The sequence below is a fragment of the Lathyrus oleraceus genome, chromosome 5 (assembly GCF_024323335.1).
Source record: "Lathyrus oleraceus cultivar Zhongwan6 chromosome 5, CAAS_Psat_ZW6_1.0, whole genome shotgun sequence".
NCBI classification, from domain to species: domain Eukaryota; kingdom Viridiplantae; phylum Streptophyta; class Magnoliopsida; order Fabales; family Fabaceae; genus Lathyrus; species Lathyrus oleraceus.
Genome location: NC_066583.1, coordinates 542,967,041 through 542,989,984, shown reverse-complemented (window position 1 = coordinate 542,989,984; position 22,944 = coordinate 542,967,041). Strand labels below are relative to the sequence as shown.

General features: G+C 34.9%; 1 protein-coding gene across 2 annotated transcripts; it reads right to left on the bottom strand.

Annotated features, from left to right (window-relative positions):
* Positions 1-13,166: 13,166 nt before the first annotated feature.
* On the bottom strand, positions 13,167-20,622 carry LOC127086254 (tRNA dimethylallyltransferase 9). Of its 2 annotated transcripts, none has more exons than XM_051026972.1 (11): positions 20,319-20,622; positions 16,819-16,872; positions 16,581-16,623; positions 16,330-16,438; positions 15,441-15,639; positions 14,816-15,041; positions 14,558-14,652; positions 14,211-14,305; positions 13,828-13,903; positions 13,550-13,689; positions 13,167-13,455 (listed from the first exon to the last, which is right to left on the bottom strand). In XM_051026972.1, exons 1-11 carry the CDS (start codon positions 20,559-20,561, stop codon positions 13,392-13,394), a joined length of 1,344 nt encoding a protein of 447 aa, XP_050882929.1. In that variant the 5' UTR covers positions 20,562-20,622; the 3' UTR covers positions 13,167-13,391. The 2 variants fall into 2 exon arrangements, with proteins under 2 accessions (XP_050882929.1, XP_050882930.1); XM_051026973.1 differs by having other exon boundaries at positions 16,330-16,421; positions 20,319-20,468.
* Positions 20,623-22,944: the final 2,322 nt, after the last annotated feature.

The following is a 22,944-nucleotide window of genomic DNA, read 5'->3' as shown; positions in this document are numbered from 1 at the left end:
AAGATAATCATGGGTTGGACGATATCCAGAGTTGTAATATCAAGCACCACCTTCCTACATTATGGTATGGGCATGGCAGCAACTGTTTGGCGCCGACCAGACCGACCCTGGATGGGTTTATGCCAGCCATACTAATCCCGACCAATAATAAAATAAAAGGTATTATACCTTCCATAATATTCCTAATATGTGAAGATTATCATTCTAGTGATCATCAATGATCTCAATTGTAAAGCATTCAACGACTCTCTGCAATACACTCATAACTAATAGCATGTTAGTTATTTCATCCGTACTATATATAGAGAAGGCTTCAAAATCAGGGAATAAGTTTCAAATACAATTTCATTTCATTCTTCTTCTTCATATACTGACTTGAGTGTTGGAGTGCTAACCTTGCAGACCGTCCACTTCATCGCGTTGGAAGCCACAATCCACCATCATTGTCGTTCACTTTTTCATTTATGGTTCCTGAATGCAACATCTTCCAGGATTTATAAGGTTTTAAAAATATTTGTGAAGTAAGCATTCATCTTATTTGCCTCATGTGTTCATTTCCTCTTGTTACATGCTTGGAGAAACTCTATATATTATTTTAAGAGTATCCCACATTTCCTTGGTGAAAATATAATTTAGAATATAAAGAAATTGATTTTTCATTTAAAGACATAACAAACAAGTTTTTGGTTTTAAAATCAGTTTTGAACTTTTTCTTTTCCTTTTAGGCCAAATGAGAATTTTGGTTTATCTATTACTTTACCATTAATACAATGAGTGTGGATAAATGGGCCATTGATAATTGTTTCCCTTAATTCAAAATCAAAACTTTAAATGAATATTTTAAATCTAGCTTTCAACAGTTCAAACCTAACACCATTAAATGGTAGATGTGTGTTTCGGAAAGTCCTCTTGTTAAAAAAGTGTTGGAATTCATCTTCCTCCTTAGACAATTAGTCTTTAAATATGATACAGGCTTTTATACCAATTGTTGGACATGGAATCTATACACAAAAGGGGCTGAATTATGGAAGTTTGAAAATAGTTTATTTAAAATAAAATCATTTTCAGATATAGAGTTTGAAAACATTTTTAAACATTTGAATAAATATGAAGCATAAATTCAAAGTAAAGAAATTAAATAGAAAATAAAAGAGATAAGGGAATAAAGGTGACACCAGAGATTTATAGAGGTTTGGTCTAAAGAAGTGACTTACTCCTCTCCTAAAGAATATATCTTGAGAGTGTCCACTATTTCTTGATAGAATTTAGAATGTTAAGCTAATGAACCCCCTCATACAAGGAAATAATTTTTAGGATAAATTATAACCAAACAACGAATATGGCTTGAAGAGGTTAGTCTCCAAACCAAACACCAAACAGGCTTGAAGTGGTTAGTCTCCAATCAAACAACAAACAAGCTTAAAGCAATTACTCTCTAATCCAAACAGATATTTTGCACATGTTGATCTCGAACTAAGATGGAGTACTAAGTTGGATATCCTCCTAAATGAATTGAGGTATTATATGGGTTGACCACGAAAATAACCGAGACTTATGTCGGGATGGTCTTGAACTTGTTGAGTTTATACATCGAGCTGAACTAAAAAACCAAGAGAGATTTTAACACCAAACTGGTCTTAAACCAATAGAGTTTTTAACCAGGATGACCTCAAGAATCGTTATGGATATTTTTACTAGTTGATTTCCACGAAACAAAAGAGAGCTTCTTCATAGGCAGAGATCATTAACCAAATAGAGACTAAGACTAACCTCTCAAATACAAATAAGTGGTTTTAAAGTGGTTTATCTCCCAACCAAAATAACCACTTCCCAAGGAAGAATAATTTACTCAATAGAAAAGATCTACCCTTGGTAAATTTACAATTATACCCTCACCCAAAATAATATCCTCATTTAGACTCAAGAATGCTCTCAAAGCACTATGGCTGAAATATGTGAGAAAATGAATAATTTAGATAGGTTATGATAGAAATTAAAAGTGAGGTTTTTCGCGTTTTCTAAATGTTTTGAAATGATATATAATCTCTCTATAGATATTCCAAGAAATGGTTTAAATTTGAAATAATCCATGGCCCAAATAAATGACCTAATCGATTAGGTAATGCAAATAATCTATTGTTGCTTCCAAAAAAGGAAGACTTAGATATAGATTTGTTACTAATCTTTAAGATATTGTGGTACTCCTTTAGAGACTCGATTAGGCATCATCTAATCAATTAGGCTATAAATCTAATTGATTATATAGTTTAGAAAAAGTTTCCTAATCAAGCAGGCAGACCCTTAATCAATTGGCTAGGCTCCAAAAACTTTTCTTTTGGTAATTTTTATCAAAAGTGAGAGACTTATCAATTATTTATGTGTGTTTGTATGTGTGTGTATGTGTGTGTGATTTTAACCATAATACTTCCTGAAATTCCCTTTTATATTTACAATACATTGATCACTCAAATGTACATTATCAAGCAAGTTTTCACACTTCCTCTTTTCCATACTCTGATACTTTAGGTCTTGGTATCATTACATTTGATTTTAGCATCACACAAGAACCTTGAGTCTTTTTGATAAGGCTTTAGATATTTCCATGGTTACCATCATCTGAGATGTTAAGAGTTTAAACCATCGGCGATCATAAACCCTAAGTCTTCACTTGAGAGTCGTTGGACTTAAGTGTTGACTTTAAACAAATGTTTTTGGTTTGATTTATGAGGATAGCTTGATCAACCATGTCATCGTTAAATCATGTTCATCTTTGACCGCTTGACTTCAAGTGTTGTCATCACCAAAACCATGTTATTGTCATGTCTAGCCAACTACTTATTGTCTTGTATCCTAATATCCATAAGCTTCACTATCTTGAATCACTTATTGATTATACCTGCAAGCACATAGATTAACACGAAGACCATCATCAGTTTTCTTCTGACTTTCTTGGGATTCTTCCAAAGACTTCTTCAATTTGTCATTTATTTCCGAGCGGGGCCTGAGAACTAATTCATTTTTCCTATAGCATCCTTTGTCTTGGATGAAGACGACAAGTTAGGAGCCAAAACCTTATTCCTTTCAAGAGTCGCTAAACCTTTTCTACAAGAGTGTGGGATATTCAAAAGGATCTACAGCAACATCTATGGCCGAGAATTTCATATAAGCACCTCAAACCTCCTCCAAATAATTATCTCGTTCAGTTATAAGATTATCAACCTATTCCATGAGCTTTTCCCTCTCCTTTTGGAGGTGGTCAAGAAATAAAACTTCTCCTTGGCCAGCAACTGTGAACGCCAAAATAGTCGACGCTTGCCGAGTGTGGAAGGCTAGTTTGACCAATTCCCTTTTCCGAGATTCTTCGAAATAACCTGAGAAATAAGAATAATCATCATCAAAAATCAAAGACTTGACCTCTCTATCAATCCTCGGGCCCGAACGAGCTAGAAACATTGGATGTCACTCCCTCTGAGCGGGAGTTTTCCCTTCTATATTTCTAAAAAAGGGATACTTATAAGGAGGCATTTCCATCTAGATCTCATCCACCTCTAGGATGGAGTATAACCGTCCAATTGCAGTTTGGGCAGCGGGATTTCAAACTTCCACTTGAGAGGAAGGAGTGGTAGTCTGAATAACCTGGCCAGAGACTAAACTGAAGGCGTCCATTTGGTGTTCCCAAGGTAGAAGCTCCCCTGATATAAGGAGTGTTTGTAATTCCGACCAAACCAGGAGTCTCTCGGATCTCTTTCATCAAATTTCATATGGTGTTGTCATTCTTAATCACATATGCAATGTAAATGGAATAAATGTCAGTAGAAGCTTGAGGAAAGAAGAAAGGGGGAAATAAAAGCTTGAGGAAAGAAGAACGGGGAAAATAAAACCCTGACTATTACCACTAAAGATTCTTTTCCTCTCCTCCTTTGATTTGGCATCCACTAGCCATCGTGTCTGTATGCACTTCTTCAGTCAATGCCTAGAGGCACCATCGACACGGTTTAACTCCTTGCAAAAAGCAGCCAACTGACTTTTTAGGTTCAATTCCTCCATAGACAAATTGTATTCCTTGTAAGTATATTATCCATCCCATATTAAGTAGTAGCTTTGAGTCTAATACTTGCGGAAGATATCTGAGCAGGAATAAAGATAATCGAAACTTAAGCGGTAGATATTCATGTGCGCTTCTTTGATCAAAGGAGTAACCAAGTAAAAACGACCATCAAAATCTATCATACTTTCAAAATAAGTCTTGAAATACCTAACAGGTTGCCGCAATGAAAACAAACCGTAATCATTTTCATATTTGGGGTTGTTTTGAATCTTAAAAAGATGGAACAATAGCGTCACAGACAACTTATCTCCTATATACTCACACCAATGATTAAAGACTTTGATAAACGCCTAACTCATAGGTTGAAGTTATGAATGAGTTATCAGCGGGTGGTTCAAGATGCTAACCTAGAATTCTTTAAAGGGGGGCAATACCTTATGATGGAAAACAAGCATTTCGATAAAGGGATAGCACAACTATTGTATCAACTGCATATCCTTTTATCTTCACCTAGGGGAAACACCCCTAATCCATAGTGGAGCCCTCATTAGTGAAGACTTGGTCAAATGCACATTCACGAGCAAAGGCATAAGCAATTCCTAGTATACTGGGATCCACTCAATTACTTAAAACATCCTTACCAACTTTCTTGCTTGAAATTGAAATTATCATCATAATTAAACGATGTGTATTATTGACAGGATCACTACATATATGTCGTAAAAGGTTCAAGTAAAACTCATATGCCTTGGAAACCCTAATGAAAAGATGCATAGGCAAAGAAAGACTTGAACTTAGAACTAGGAAAAGGGGATCAATCCAACATGAAAAAAAAAATTTAAGAGGTCATTATTCAACCACCTCTTCTAATGACATTTATTTCTACTTCAATAGTTTTCTAAACAAACTCTATGAAAACTACATTTTTATTTATGGAAATAAGATTTCATGCAGTCACGCATTCGAGATATTATTACTATCCAATTTCTATCTATTTGTTCAAAATAATGCAAAATTAATATTTACTATATAATTCAAAATAATGAGATTAAATTTAAATCATCATATCTAAATCGAATGGAAGAACTAAAAGAACTGATGAGTATTATGCTTTGTTTAAAACTATATAAGAAAATAAAGCAGGAAACTTTGAGGATAAAAGAACTAAAAAAAAATACTAAAAATTTTCAAAATAGAAGAACTCCAAAATAATGCATAGGGTCATAAATAAATTTTCAAATTTATTATTTCTCTTTATAATAATTTAAAAATTAATAGAATTGTATTCACATATATTTTCACCCTACCATTTTCAAAAGACTATTCCCCCCAAAATTGAAAAATCTCCCTATCTTTCCCTCTTAATCCCAAACAAACACCATGTTAGATGGAGTCATTTCTTGCGTGGCCATGTGACTTTCTCCTTTGTTTTCTTATTTGAAATGTAGTCGTTGTCATGTGCCTATAGAACCCAACTCAAACACTTTCATCATGTTATGTAAATTGATGCAAATTTAGGTTGGCTAGAGGATAATATGTCTTCACTTTTTTCTTTAATCTATCTAAACATAAGCTCTAGCGTGGAAAGGACAATTTGTGAATGGGATTGGTCGGCTTAAACATCTATTCATGTTTATTAACAGAAAAATAACCAACCAAAAATAGCTTATTCCAACTAGATTAAAACAAAGTACATGCATCACTTATACAAAACAAATTAAACATCATAAAGTTGATGAGGTATCCAAAAGAAAAAGATAAGACGTTAGTAAGTGTTCACTTACTTTATCCAAACTCATTTATCCAAACTCAATTATAAGTAACAAAAAAAAACACTTATTAATAATTAATAATGTGTGTTTTTTACTTATAAATAAGCTACTTCTAGACATACACATCATATAGCATTTTTTAGCTATTTAGAATATTCTTGTTACTTGAGTTTTTGTAAGGTTATGGCTACTACAATGGTGTCAAGAGCATTGTTTCTCTTCCTAATTATTCTTCCATTATTTATGAGTTCAGAGGCTAGAGTTTTTCCAAAGCTCTCAACCATGATGAGAACTAAAAAGGTTAGAAGTGAAGTACTTTTAAGTGACATGATGAAAAATATTGTGAGAATTAATAGTGAGTATGTTCACAAGAGGTCAATGCTTGGTGACCAATTGGAGAGAGTGGCACCTTCTGGGCCAGATCCTCACCATCACTAGTGTTGATCAGAATTTCTTGCTTAGTAGAGGAAACTTTGATTGAAGTTATTAGTCTTTAATCCTTTTTTAGAGGTGCAAACTCATATCATTTTAGAATAAATAAGGTTTTGAATACAAGATGGAATGAAATCAAAGACTTGGTGACTAGAGCAACAAATTTTGTTTATCTATTGATATAATCAATCCTTATTAAGATGTGTCATGTGATTAATGTTATATTTATAGAGTTTTTATAAATTTACTTTTATTTATTTTATGACGTAAGTATTTTTAGATCTTCAACGAATTAGTTACTGATTAATTGGTTTATAATCGTATTTGATAAAAATAAAAGGTTATATGAAATAGAAAATATGAAAAATCTCTTGAATTATATAATAATATTACAAAATTTCGAGTGTCTCTGTCTCCCTAATGTTAAAATAACTCTTTTATTATCAAATTCCATGATAATAACTCTTCTCTGTCTTTCCATATTTATTCTAATAATATACTCACGGGCATTAATAAAATATAATTCTGAAATAACGCTTTTATTTTATCAAAAAATAGTCAAAAGTATATTTCTGGAATAAATCCTAGAGATACTTGTGTAGGAGAGACGAATGGTATTCCTTTTCTATTGCATGAAATGATTATTTGATTTTCTTCCTTCACAAATCTCATATTATTAACTCTCAATTTTCACTGTACAAACTGGGGATTGAATTGCATAAAATAGAAAAATGATTTCGATTTGTGCAACCTGCCTGTGTTGAATTGAAATGTGAAAGTAGTGTGTGTTTGCATCATTGTTTAATTGCTTATCGTTAGTTACATTGCAATGTTACATATGAAGGCTAGGGAGCATATAGGAAAATCATTGCATATTTATGTTAATGCATGAGGCACTTTTTATTGAGGAATGAGAATGAAAAATAAGAATTGTTATTATAAAATATGTCTATTTATATACAATTAATTTGTATATAAGTAACAAATCATAAATCATACTTAATTTTGGGTTTAGGCTACACAACTTTAATTATATTACAACATACCCCTTCTATAATTCAAGTTGTCAAACATACGCTAATCATAGTCGATCTGAATTATTCCTAATTTCTTTCTCAAATTCAGGAATTTGTCGATCTTCAATCCTTTGGTCAAAATGTCGATCAACTGTGTTTCACTTGAGCAATGCTTACTTCAAATTCACCTTGATTTACCTTCTCCCTTAAGAAGTTAAATCTAGCTTCGATGTGCTTACTTCTTCCATGTAAAATTGGATTCTTCACAAGATTTATGGTTGACTTGTGGTCGATCTGCAGCACCAGAGGTTTCTTCACTTCGATCTCAATCTCTTCCAGCACATATCTGATCCAGATTGCTTGACACACAGCATAGGATCTTGATATATATTCAGCCTCACATGATGACAATGCAACCACAGATTGCTTTCTCAAGCATCATGAGATTGGGGCACCAAATACTTGAAAGAAATAACCAGTTGTGCTTCTTCAATCTCCCTTACCTCCACACCAATCAACATCTGAATATTAAGTAATCATGGATTCTTTTCTTTTAGAGTTTCGTCGAAACAGAATTCCATAGTTTATCGATCCTTTTAAGTATCTCGATGTTAGCTCATATTTTTTACGCCCATTAAGAATTGCCAAAATTGGAAATCATATGTACAGTTGTTTTTCGACCAGGAAGTGGTATTCGACCAGCTGGAGGTGATTCAACCGGGTAAGGTTAATAAGGATCAGCATGCAGTTGAGATTCCAGAAAAGGGCTCTTAAAAGACGGTTGAAAATGGTTTTCAATCAAAGATTCAAAATTCAAATAAGGGAGGGAACTTCACCCTCATCAGAAACCGTTGAGAGCACACGTGGAGCATAGTGGATAAATACGCACATGCAAGGCGCCATGTGTCTCGATATGATTGAAGAACCATCAGATACGATTATCTCGATCCAGTATAAATATAGGATCTTAGTGTTAGAAAAGGGTGTGTCAAAATGTGTACAAAACCTGTAAATTTACCAAGTACCCGTGTGAAGAAGAATCGTAAATCACATAATGTACGTTTGTTTACACCATTGTTAGTTACTTCAAAGCAATATAAATTTATCTTTACCTTTTTCCAGAAATATATTTCTTTTACTTCTTCACTCCAAACACCCTTTTTTTCTTTGTCATTTACAGTTTTAAGATTTCCTTGCTTTTTCCTTGCTTTCAACATTTACTTTACATTCTTAATATTTCCTTACTTCCAACATCTACTTCGTCATTTACAAGTCTTTTACAATTTCTCTCGTTCATATCACCCTTTTTATTAGTTTTCAAACTCTAACTTTGCGCTTATTATTGGAGCATTCGTTACTACCAAAATTCATTTTCAAAACAGTTAGCACATGTCCTATGATCAATTTGATCGATCCTGTAAGTAACCAAATTTAGAAATTTGGAAGATCAGCGGTTGTTTACCGATTTTCAAGGTAAACACTCAGGATTTTTCCTACAGCTTTCATGTCTGACACCTTTGGTTCACTCATGTATCTTCTCACTAATCTGATTGAGAAACATATATCATGTCGACTGTTTCACACATATCTCAAAGATCTGATAATTTGTTTGAATAAAGTAGCATCGACTTTGTCTTTCTCTCCCTACTTCTCCAACTTCAAATTTGGTTTGACAGACGAAGATGCAGGAGTCGAATCATCGATCTTGGATCTCTTGAGTATCTCTTTGACATACCTTTTTTGATATAGCACTATACCTTGCTTCGACATTTGAAATTCCATGTCTAGGAAATAAGAAAAATTTCCCATATTCGACATTTCAAATTCCCTCATCATCAGCTCTTTGAACTTCGACAAATTCTTCAAGCTATTTCCATTTACTAGCAAGTCACCGACATATAAGCAGGTGATTTTTATATCTTGTGCCACAACCTAAATATAGACACCATACTCAAATTTGCATTTGATGAATCCCAAATCGACTAAGTATGAGTCGATCTTCTTGTTCCATGCCATAGGTGCCTGCTTGAGACCATAGAGCGCTTTGTGCAACTTGTATACTTTTCTTTCTTCCTCTTGAATCAAAAATCCATGAGGTTGTGTGACATACACCTCTTTATCTAAAGGTACATTCAAAATGTTAATTCCACATCTAAGTGAAACTTCGACCAGTCATGCTTGCATGCCAAGGCTACAACCAATCTGACAGTGTCCAATCTTACGATAGGTGCATATACTTCAGAGTAGTCAAGTCCCGCTCTGCATAAATCCTTAAGCTACCAATCTCGCCTTATGTCTTACTATCGACCCATCAGCATTATGCTTCATCTTGACCACCCATTCACTTCGATAGATTTTGTATGTGTCGGTAATTCGACTAACTTCCATGTGTTATTTCTTTTGATTGCTTGTAACTCTTCGACCATAGAAGACTTCCACTTCATATTCTTTAAAGCCTCGCTATAGTTGATTGGTTCAGCACCTACAAGTAAAGAAAAATGAACTAATTATCCATCTGGTTTGACTTCATCATCACTAGTCACTTCGTAGTCTTGAAGTCTTAGTGGACGAACTTTATTTCTTTGAGGTCTCTGGCTTGTGCTAGCCATACCCTTTTCGACTTTGATTGTGTCGGGAATGTCACCAATTACTTCAACTGGAATATCGGCAATTGCTTCGACTTCGACTTTATCGGCTTCTTCGTCGACGTCATAGCTCATCAATGGCTTGTTAATTGGATCACCATAATTCTAATCCCATGCAAAACTTTCATCAATAACAATATCTCGACTCATCACAATTTTCACATTGAATGGATTGAATAGAACGTATGCTCTAGTTTTGTGATATCCTACCAGAATCATAAGTTCACGCTTGTCATCAAGCTATATTCACCACCTTCATCTACTCGCAGAACCTTGATCTTCTTTTCACTATGGTTTTTGACAAGTATTTTTGAACCTTATAAAGATTGCAAATACTTCGTCCTCCAGCTTGATCACATAGATCCAAAGTTTTCGACTATACTCATCGATAAATGAGACAAAATACTTTTTCCACCAATGGTATAATCCTCAAATGGGCCATACATTTGAATGTACTACTTCTAGTATGCAAGAGGATCTCATTGGAATAGTCGAAACGAAAGACTTTCTGGATTGCTTTCTGACTAAGAAACCTTCAAAGAGTTTGTCGGGCATCTCAAGTCTTAGTATAACAATTACCATATCTTAAGTAATCAATTGATTGAGTGATCGAAAGTTCAAATGTACAAACCTCAAATGTCACAACCAACTATTCTTATGGTCGACAACTTTTTTCAGACATTGTACCTCAGTCAAAATGATCATGGTCTTAAATGTCCTATTCTTCGACAAATGATATTTCAATACCAAATTATTTTGAGTGTCGAACAGTTCCAAGGTTCTATATTTCATAACCACTAAGAAACCTTTTTCGACCAGTTGTCCAACACTTAGCAGATTGTACTTCATTTTAGGTTCATGGAGTACATCTTTGATCATAGCTTTACCTCCATTGCTCATTTGAATAACTATGTCATTTGTACCTTCTGCTTGCAACAAACTATTATCATTAAGTTTGACCTTGCTTTTCTTCGACTCGTCGAAATCTGCTAACCACACTTTTTGACCAGTCATGTGATTCGAGTTGCCTGAGTCGAGGAACCAGATATTATAGTCGACGTGATCATCTGCAACTGCAGCCATAACCACCATATCTTCAGATACATCTGAATCTTAGCATGCAAATTTGTCCTCCTTATCTTTTGTCGTTCCTTTATCTTTCCTGTACCAAAAAATCTTTGCCATGTGGCCCCAATTTTCATAGTTATAACATTGCACACCTTTATTCTCTTCTTTGTCTTTTTTATGAGAGATATTGTCGAAATTCTTCGAATCTACCGCTTATTGAATGCAATACGCAGCCTTGCAATCTTTCTTCTAGTCCTCATTGTTCGTGACTCTCTGAGCATCAGTTGCATTTTCAACAAGCTCAAGGACGCCATTAGTAACCACTTCAAGGGTTTCATGAAAGTCAAACAGAGATTGCATCTGTTTTCTCCATCGAATCCAATTCTTGCCATCAAGAATTAGAAGAGAATTCAGAATTCTATTGATGTCATTCATCTTTGTAGAAAACGCGATTAACAACCCACGATCCCGAAAACACGATCAAGAATCTAACCAGAGCTCTAAATACCAATTTGTTAGTGTGTGAGACACTTTTAGTGGGGAGAGAGAGAGAGAGAGAGAGAGAGAGAGAGAGAGAGAATGAAGAATAAGGATTGTTATTATTGAATGTGATTGTACAAATTGAATTACAAAATATGTCTATTTATATACATCTAAGTTTTATACTAAGTAACAAACCCTAAACCCTAATTAACTTTGGATTTGGACTACACAATTTGGATTATATCACAAGAATTTATACATAAATAACTATAGGCATCAGATGCTTTCTCCATCTGTCTCTTCTACGAAAGTATATTTCTGGATTTAGTCTGAAAATATATTTCTAGACTACTTTTTTAGCAAAATAGGATAGGTGAGTCATTTATGAAGTTTTGTGGTGTATTTTATATGCATACGGAAGTATACTTTCAAATTTTAAAATGGAAATTTTGACTTTTAAAAATGTGGCTCTTCACAACTAAGGGTGGGAAGAACAACTCATTTCTTATTTTTCACTCTCACCCTCGTGATTCAATTTCGTGTCCATTAAATAATCTAATGTTTCGTTGTTATTTTCTTGATCATTGTGCTTTCTAGTTTTTTTTTATAGTTTGAGATGCTAGTGGTTCTTGCTTCTCGTTTTGAATTTGATATAGGTCATGGTTTTCGTGTTCTCTTTGAAAAATCCCGCCAAGGGTTTGGATTGCTCTTCTTCCAAGAAAGTCACCAATCAACTGATCAAGAGCATCTCCTCCCAATGCTAATGCAATAATCCAACAAAGTTTTTTCTCTTCACTCGTCTTTCTTGACCCAAAATATTGCTTATTTAGATCAGAATCTTAGAATCACTTTCATCAAAGCTTAAAAGTCATCTTCATACTAAAAATTTCAGAAAATCCACAAAATCTTCTTAGATCAAAATTGTTCTGATACCAATTGATAGAAACAAATTGATATAAAATAGAAAATAGGAAAAATCTCTTGAATTACAGAATAATATTACATAATTTCAAGGGTTTACACCTTGCTAATGCTAAAATGACCATTTTCCTAACAAATTCCCATAATTGACTTTTTCCTATCTTCCCCTATTTATTCAAATAATAAACTCAAGGCCTAATAAAACATAATTGTTACAAATTTCTCACTAATCACTCATGATAATAATTAATAATTACCACTTAAAATATAACGCTACTTAATGAAAGGTCTAACCGTATCATTCGGAAAAGGAACAAAATAAATTAAATAAAGTTTGGGGTCTCTTTCAACCTTAGCCTCTGCAGCCATCTCAACCCCTTTCTCATTTATCAACTTAGATTCTACTTTTCCAAAACCATGTTGAGAGAATCGGTTATTTCTGGTGCACTTTCACCCTGCATCAAATCTCTCTACCAATTTATTTGTAGACTAGAGACTCTTTGCTCTATCTAAATAACCTTCACTATCTTTTGCTATGGTGGTGGGAAGAGTGTCTGGTAAGAAGTTATGGAGAGGCTAGGGATCAGCCACATGAGGTGGCAGCAAGCAAGGGACAGAGTCTAGCAGGCAGCCGGCAAAGGGCGAGGAAGAGCACTGTTGCAGAGTTGCAGCAGAGAGGACTGCAGGGGCGCAAAAGTTGAGTGAAAAAGCCTAAATATTAATTGAGTCCAACAAATGTTTTAGAATTCAATAAACATAATGAAGAAATCAAGGAACCTGGTTTGTGTAAAAGGAGGGAGGGAAATTATTTTATAAATTCAGTTGTCCTTAGTGTTCTACCAATCAATAATATGCTACATAAAAGTCGAGAAAACTTTGATAACAAGCAAGGACAACAAAAACAAAACTTTGTTAATAATATGCTACATATTAGCTGATCATGATCCTCTATCATTCCAAATATATGACGCCGGTTCAAGGGAATGTAAAATAAAATCTCTGCCCATCACTTTTGGGTCTTCTTTATCCATTCTAAAATAGGATAACAATCTTCCCCGTTTACAAAATGCCTTCATATAGAAACAATAGTTAATATTTTGCAGCAAAGAATATAAATAACATAGCATATTCATAAATATATACCAGATACTTAAATCATTGTACCTATTTGTGGTGCGGTAAGATCTTAGTGTAGCAGCTATTTGGGTATTAGAAATATCTTTTGACATTCTAAGGTGTTCAGGCACAAAAAGACTTCCGTTCTGATCATGATATGCATCATGAATGAAGTTGAAAATGGCTTCCTGGAATTCGTTGTTCGTCATAAAATCAGCATAAGTTTTAAGAAAAAATTATGGATTGGGTATAATACAAAACAAGGTACATGAACTCATATATGCAAATGTAGTAACAGCTAATGGAAAAATATTCAATCATTATACCAGAGGTTTAGAAGCATCAAGCCAATGGTATATACGCTCATTGCGAAACCAAGTCAACTGTCGTTTTGCAAAATTCCTGTAAAAACCGAATCAAGTAAAAGCATTGCCAAATAAACCAATCAGCTAAACAACTGTTTACAGCCAGCAAAACATGGGAAGTCTCAAACATCCTGATTCACAGTCGGGATAGCATTCCAGACACTGTAGTTTTTCTCTTTAAATAATAACCAACCAACTTGTCAAAGTAATGGTGTCAGAATACTAGGATAGTGTTTTTCTGAATGTTCATGAATCATAATTAGCTTATCGCATAGCATACTTTTTGTACATAATATAGTTAATGTTAAGGGTACTTTTAGCTTATGTAAAATGAAATGAATTACCGTGATGCTTTTTGAAATTCAGACAAAAATCTGTAAAATTCTATGGCTGAACTCTCACCCCCTTGTTTTCTGCATCCTAGTAAGTACTTTGTGGCCTGAAATTAGTAGGTCACAAGCATAATGTATCTCAAACAATTCCTACTATTTATATTGAAATATAAATCATTGTTTTACACAATCTTAAATCACATTTTCCAAAACCTTAAATAAACAATGCCTAAAATGGGAGAATGTTCAACCAAAGATGTTTCGTAAAGCATATGTGGTACACAATATTTCCTTATTTGAGTATTGTATATAGTAATAGTGAAATGTAAATGTAGAACATAAAGTGAATAACAGTATACTTGTCTGTAACCAATTGCTTTTGTTGCGGAGTTAGAGTTTGGTTGAAGACCGGTATCAAGAAGCCATTGAGCCTCGGACAAAATGCTATCCCCTCCTGCAATCAAAGAAAACCGTGAGACTGATTACAATTATATATTCACATAATGTAGACAAATAACATTGTATCCATTGTTATAATAGTAAACATAAATTTATATGAACATGTATAGGATTCATATTTATATACAAATTACTTGTGACTCCAGTTCATGATATACCTAATAACATATCTTCACACCGATAATCAAGTGATCTGTAGAGGTCAAGTCTGTCGCTTGAAAGGAAAAAACACATGAAATCGTAGTCTAACTTTGCTGAATCAGTTTCTTTCGTTGCATCATAATTTGTATCAGATGGATCAGAACCTTCAGCAACTCTAGGATCGCCCTGTTCCCTGAAAGAATCATATGGTACCCGAAAAGCAGAAGGAGGTGATCCACTAGACTGCCATTTCAAAAGATATAAATATATGGTGAATTGATGATATATTTCAGTTAACTTCATAATCAAAGAAACCATATATTCCACATATACATCCACAGAAAAATACAGGTATAAACAGATAATTCACTAAGAAGTATGCAGTCAGTTACAATTAAGCACATTCGAAAGAGATAAGAACACCATATTGAGGAAAGTATAAAATTTCTGGCAACATGATTGAGCTTGTTATCGTGTTTGCATAATTGCATACATGTGCTACAATTGAAAGAGAGAAAGACAGGCAAGAAAGGATATTAAAATGTCAACATTGAGAGGCTTATACAATCTTTTGGTAAAGGTTAGTAGCCAGCCAAGAATTTAAAGGTGCTTATGTGTAACTTTATAAAATAGCAAGCTTGCCTTAATAATCTCTAGACTACGCCGTAATCGGTACCAATCATTCACTGCTATATGTTTGACCTTTGGATCACCTGCTTTTACCACCAACTGCACAGCAGCATCCCAGTCGTCATATCTCTGTAATTCAGCTAACTCTATACATACTTGAGATGTTATCTCTGTAGAGGATTTAGGCACGTCTGGCTTTCCATATATGAACCTTGTATTTTAAAGATCAGACAACAAAAATCATAGGTATATATTCCCTATAAGCTGATTTATAAATACTTAGAAAAGAAACACAATAATGATGTGTAATAAAACAGTGATAACTCACTAAAATAGTGGGTGTCAGTCAACACAGTAGTTTCTGACAAAAGTTAGTTTATATTATACAAAAGACAAACAAATCGAACCTCTAGCTTCTTAACGTATAGTTAACGTAAGTTATGCAAGACTCACAACCAAGTTTGCATTATGATTAACTCATAATATAGTAATGTATAATCATGCAACTATATAAATATCTGGGAATTCATAGTGAAATGAATAACTTCATTGGTATATTGCAGAATAAGAGAAGTGGATTCCATTTACGATTTATGCTCTCTTATTAGCATGTCACAGATCAGCAATGACACTTGGAAATAAAACTTCCTTCGAAAAGCACATGAATCTGTACTGGACCAATCAAAGTGCCAGTAAATACAAGTCAAAGTACTGGCAGAAAAAAATTGGAGGCATGGTAAAAAAACACAACCAATTAGATGTATTTGTTGGTTTGCGTCTCGTACCATAAAGCATTTTCCATCACAGATACGTGATACAACAACTATGCCACAATTAAGGAAATACATTTGAAAGAATGAGTAGTATACAAATTCAGAACAGTTAATTGAAAAAGACAAACCATCTTAAATACAGTCCAGTGCCCCCAACAACTATCGGAATGCGGCCTTTGTCAAGAATAGATCTTGTCGCTTGCCTTGCATCCTCAAAAAACTGCCCAACAGAATAATCTGATAAATAATATTTAGCTTCAAATTTCAATTTGGAGAAATGAAGGAGCTCCAAAAATCCAGCGACAGAGAAATGAATATGAAGATAATTGTGTTCAAAACGTTACCTACACAAATATAGCTTAGTCTAAACAAAACATACCTTCAGATGGGTGAAGTATGTCAACCAGATGATGTGGCACTTCCTAGAAACAACAGCAGGAAAAAAATTGAAAAGAACTATAAACTAAGATTTAAAACCCCTTCCTATGTTACAACTAAATAATAAATCCAAAAAACTACAACAGACAACCCAAGCACAATTGCAAGGAACAGAGTATAAATGTTTCTAACAAATACATACATATAGCAAATAAATATGAACGCAAAACTATACGCACCTTTCTATCATTTAAGGAAGGCTTTGCAGATCCAACATCAAGACCCCGATACACCTGTAATAACAGCCAAGGAAGTCATCTTGAATAAAAGAAAACATCAAAACTAGCTCCACTGTAATGTATAAATCTTTTTTTGGTAACATTGTAATGTATAATTCGAACAGAAGTATCATTTTCATACACAAATTAATCAACACATCATTCTCAATTGATTTATCAAAATAAACTTCTTAACTTCCTAATAATTTATATATTTATACAAAAATACAAGGCAAACGCACAACAAACTGCACCGCTATCTCTTTATGGATGACAAAATCAATCCTCTTAAAAACTATATTCATTGGCCTAGAAAACACAACATTGCTATCCATGAACTTTTAGACTCTCCGTAAAAAATCAACGGCTTCTGGTGCTAAGAAACCAAAAGAGTCAAAGGAAAATGGTATGAAAGAATGTTGATTGTCGGAACATGCTTTTTCATGTTTGACCACTTTACTTGAAGCGGCTCTGAAGGTTGTCTGTGGGACCCACATTAAAACTTCCAGTCTCAGTCCCATAGTGGAGAAACTCCAGTCAAATTCGCACATGCATATTTCCCTATAGCCAACCGTACACCAAAATATTTGTTGGCCTAAGTGTCGATTTCCCCTCCAGTGGGTCAGTCAAGAAACTCATAGGCAGCATCTTCACAGATACTCCGACCCACTGAAATATATCAAATAGGACATCCTTAACAAAGTCATGTCGGTATTTGACGCCTGAAGCTCCTTATAATCAATCGCGTGTTTCCCAAATGTACCCAAGCCCGTCTTGTGACAAACGGGACAAACCTCATCAATAGAAAATAAAGGAATCATAAGCAAATACCTATCTTCATCGTGAATAATGTACCACCTAGGTGTCGTCTTACTTTCTCTCGGGCATTGAAAGATGCTCTTTATAAGGTGGTTGATGAGCCGGAATCTGTAAGTGCCTCAGTTCGGTTGTTACTTTTTCCTCGTTGCACTTTACAGGTGCTCAAGCCTCAAAATAGACGGGATTGCAAGTCTGAAAATCGGAAGTCCTTGCAACAACAACACATTTTAGAGTGCTTAGCTACTTGGTGAGATGCAGATGGTCTTGCCAAGTTGGTTGATATTGTGTTGGGAAGCTCTGAGCAAGATAACTTAGGTAACGAGGAAATTCATATTGAGGAGAAAGATAAAAAAGATGAGCTCTAATGTCAACCAATGTCTCCGCAAGGTTGCAGATAGCCATTTCACAGCGGTTGTGAAAGTATTGGGTCATCCGGAGTGGGCCCCTATAATAGACATACAATGAAGATTTTGGAGGCTAAGCATCTCTACAAACCACCTCCCCCATGCCGACCACCTTGTTTTCCGAAACTCCTCTAGTGGTTGAAATTGATATTATCTTCAGGTGCATTAAATCATTTCTCAAAGGAACATCATGTGGTAGAAATGGTTTGTGAGCACAACATTTATAAGATACATTGTGTGGAGAATGTTCTGTTGTGGCAAGAAATCTTTCATTCAGTCTAGTTGTTAACTTATGGCTGGGAGGAAGATGTTCAATGAGTTTGATAGAGTTAGTTGTCTCTGCATCCTTGACGCCGTTATTATATCCTGATGGTGGGATACGACCAATTGTTGTGAGTTCTATTTAGAGTAGGTTGGTATCCAAGATTGCTATGAAAGGGGTCAGTAAAGATGTGGCGTGATATCTCAATGACTTCTAACTTGGGGTTGGGGCATCGGATGGTGTTGAGTTCATTTTATACAGTGTCAACAGGGTGTTAAGCAAGCGACATGGAGATGGTTCTTTGGCTATGCTCACGGTAGGTTTTTCTAATGCTTTCAACATGGGAGATCAATCTGCCCTTTTGCGCAAGGTGAGGGTGAGATGTCCATCTATTTCTTTGTGTGTTGAGTTTTCTTATGGTCAGGCAGCAGGTTGTACCTTAGGGGTGAATACATTATGTCAGCTACCAGAGTGCAACAAGGTGACTCGTTAGGGCAACTCCTTTTTGCTCTTGTGTTACACTCATTCATTCATAATATTAGAGACAATTGTAAGCTTCTTCATGCCTGGTAATTTGATGACGGGACCATAATAGGGGATTCAAAGGAGGTCGCTAAAGCCATTGATATTATCCCAGGAGACGGGTCTAGGATCAGGTCTCAAATTGAATATTCGTAAGACTGAGATCTTTTGGCCTTCATGTGATGAAGTAAACTTCGTGGGGGTTGTTCCCGTCGGACATTGGGAGGCTGATGTTGGGGATTAAGTTGCTTGGAGGAGCTGTTAGTCGAGATGGAGGCTTTATCGTGGGGTTGTCCATGGAAAGAGTTATTAGGGTTATTGAGTTAACAAATCTTCTGCCACAACTAAGGGATTCTCTAAATGAGTTTCTTCTACTTTAATCCTGCATGGGTATCTATAAATTGTTTTTTGGCCTAAGAACGTGACAACCTAATCATATGGAGAAAACAACTATTTGATTTGATAAAGAGTTGCGGAAGACGGTTGAAGACATCGTTGTTGGTGAAGGTTCTTTCTCCGAGGACCTTCAATGGAGGGTGACTTTTTTTACCATTAGAATTGGGGGATTGAGTTTGTACTCGGCAGTAGAGATTGCCTCATACGCTTTTGTGGCTTCTAAGATTCAATCTTGGATGTTATAAGATCATATATGGTATAGACTTTGATTTCGACAGAATTTTAGATGGTTTAGTGTTGCGATTCTAGATTTTGATTTTAGTAGTTTTACTAGCAGGACATTGTCCCTCCTAAAGCACAACATGTTTTTGACGAGTGTCCTTTTTAATAAAAGTATTCCGAACACGGACATAAAGTTTGATATGACCATAAGACAGAAAGTAATTTTTGTTTGTTTGAAAGCAGTGCATGTTCAGGATCTTATTCTTGCTATTCCTATTGATGGGTTAGGCCAATACATGTCTAGGTAGAGTACGGTACTATTATTAGATATCGCCTTATGATTATCTTACTTCGTATCGATGACTTTTGCCCTATTTATTACAAGACGTGGTTGGATACATTTGAAGAACCCACAATTGATTGTAAGGAACTTTCAATCTTCAAATAGTAACATAACTTTGTTAGAAACGTACTATTTAATATATAGCTCGGCTATATGTGAAGAAATAAACACTAATAAACTTCCTAATTAAAATGAAAAATCTGTCAGCCGAATAAACAAACTTCACTATCTAGAATAAAGTTATCAGTCTTAATAAGAGAAAATAGCCATTTATTTAAGTGTTATAACATTGCTATAACCACTATTTGAGAACACTGAACCACAACAATGTTAATTCAGGCAATTTTCATTGAGAGAGCGAACATTGAATTTTTAAACTCTAAAACCCTACGAGTAACGCTACCACTTGAATACGCAAAAAAGCAACAACATAAGAAAAAGAGAAACACTGAAAATAGAGTAAAAAGAATGAATGTTCGTTTTTTTTTGTTACCTGAACGGAATCGGCACTAACGATTTCTCCATTGAGGCGCCTTGCAAGCTCCATTGCGACACGGCTTTTGCCGGAACCGGTGGGTCCAGAAATAACTATCACCTTCTCTTTATTTTTCTCCGACAATGATGCGGTGACGAGAAACCGGCGCCGGAAATGGTAGGAGAGTGGGGCTGCACGAAATAATTGATGCTCCGGGAGACGGAGGCACGAGCGGAGGCTCCACACTCCGTTGGTAATCATCTTCGGCGTTTTCAGGTCAAACTGCACAGCAACGGTTGTAGAATTCAAAGTTTGATATATAAATATTAGATAATAATAGACAAATGGATAAAGGCAGATATTTCATATTTCCCTTTTTTTAATAATAAAAATTATGTTTTTCTTTATTAAATATTACTGTAATTTAAATCGGTAAAACATATCAAAAATAATAAATAAATAAATAATTATCAAATAGCCTATTAATAAAGATAATTTGCAAACAAACTCATAAATAATAATATAGATTTAATATATTTTGTCGTATTTTAGTTTCAGAGTTTATTTTGATCCCTTTAAAAAAGATGTCCATATTAATTTCTTAATTCTTCAAAACGTACGATGTTGGTCATTTTCCTCTAATTAGCGGTGAAAAAGTCATAAATTGGTTGCTAAGTTTGTCGTTAATTAGACGAAAAGTACTAACATGGTACATTTTGAAGAGTTAAGTGATCATTATTAATCTTTTTTAAGTTAAATGATCAAAATGAATTAATATACCGGGCCAAAAAATGTATTAAACTTAATAATATATGATGTCAAAATACTTATTGTACTGGTCAAAAAGTACATGTGTGTGTTTCCCCTACAAGGGCATGGACACTCAGAGACCTTAGTAGATATATTACGTTCTATGATGGTTATGGTTTGCCCATGGCAGCGAGAAGTCATGTACGATGGTGTTTTATGGTGGTTTAGAAGACCTACTTACATAAGGTGAAAGGATATGTATCTAAATGGTGTGCTTAGGTATAAACGTATGTGAGGTGTCATTTGTATGAATTTAGATATGTTTTTCCCCCCTATGAAATAGGTGTTTATAGAGGCTTCTTGGGCCTAGGGCATGGGTAACCCTTAGGGGCGGCAAGCACTCCCTCATGATTAGGTGAAGTTGTCAACCACTAATCTTCAGGGGGTAATGATGGTCTCTCCACTTTGACCACTACATTACACATGTCATGAATGCCAAGGGAGAGTCATATGTTCCATGATATCGCTTAAGCGACACCATTCTTGGGCGAGAGCGCCCTTGTCAGGACACTCATAAATATAACACTACATGGTCCCTCAAGCACGAGGGTTTTGTTAAGGACGAAGTATTTTCAAGACCTCTTTCATTTGTGAGGTACGTGATTCGCCCTTCGGCGAGTCCCTCAACTGATGTAGCTATTTATTTAAAGGGTGGGTCCCTCAGCTTTGGATGAGTCCCTCAGCTTTGGACGAGTCTCTTAGCTGATGGTAATTATTTATTTCAAGGACAAATCCCTCAGTTTTGCTATTGTAGCATTAACCCCAAGAATGCAACCAATTTGTCCAAGGAAAGCTACCATCTGAGTTGAAAGATCCTATTTTCACCATACCATGCAAGATAGGAGATTCTTTTTGTGAAAGGAAATTGTGCGATCTTTGAGCAAGTACCAACTTCATGCCTTTATCTATATTCAAAAAGTTAAGCATATGAGCGGCAAGGCCAACAACGTTCACATTTCAATTACCTAACAAAAGCATTTGCTACCATCAAGGTAAGATTGAAGATGTGTTAGTGAGGGTTGACAAGTTTGTATTTCTTGCTGACTTTATCATCATGGATTTTAGTGCTGATGAAGACACTCTTATTCTTTTGGGGAGACCATTTCTTGCTACAGGAAAGACTCTAATAGATGTTGAAAATCAAGAAATCACTATGGGAGTAAATGGGCAACTATTTGTATTCAATGTCCTCAATGCATTGAAGTAACCTAAGGAACACATAGTTGCTTACTCATCAATATCTAGTTGGGATTCACTTGTTCACAATCAGATCATAAAAAGTAATGATGAGTTAGAACAAGAGTTGGATGAAGAAGAAAAGAATGCATTGGTAAGAGAATGTATCATAAGTAGACCCCACCTTCTAGTTGAAGCCAAAATACAACTCTTTGCAACTCTGGAGATTACAGATGAGTTGGTGGAAAACAATGTTCCATCCATAGAGAAACCCCCTGAATTGTAATTGAAATAACTCCTTTCACACTTGCAACCTGCCTACTTAGAGGCAGGACATAAGTTGTTTGTGATCATTGCTACTAATCTGTCTGATGGGCAAAAGTGCCAACTTCTGGCACTTCTAAAAAAGCACAAGAAGGTTATTGCTTTGAAAATATATGACTTTAAAGGGATTACTCGTACAGTTTGTATGCATAGAATATTGCTAGAATATAATGCCAAGAATAGTATAGAGTACCAAAGAAGATTTAATCTTATCATGAAGAATGTGGTAAATAAAGAGATCATAAAATGGCTAGATGTATGTATCATCTATCCCATTTCGGATAGTATGTGGGTTGCTCTCACTACGCCAAATATGGGAAAAGAGGGCGCTTTT

Excerpts from the sequence above, each read along its gene's own strand:
- LOC127086254 (XM_051026972.1), bottom strand. The coding sequence starts at position 20,561 with ATGATTACCAACGGAGTGTGGAGCCTCCGCTCGTGCCTCCGTCTCCCG. Across the intron at positions 16,873-20,318 it reads TTAGTGCCGATTCCGTTCAG|GTGTATCGGGGTCTTGATGT; the intron begins GTAACAAAAAAA and ends CTGTTATTACAG. Across the intron at positions 14,306-14,557 it reads AAGCAATTGGTTACAGACAA|GCCACAAAGTACTTACTAGG; the intron begins GTATACTGTTAT and ends TACTAATTTCAG.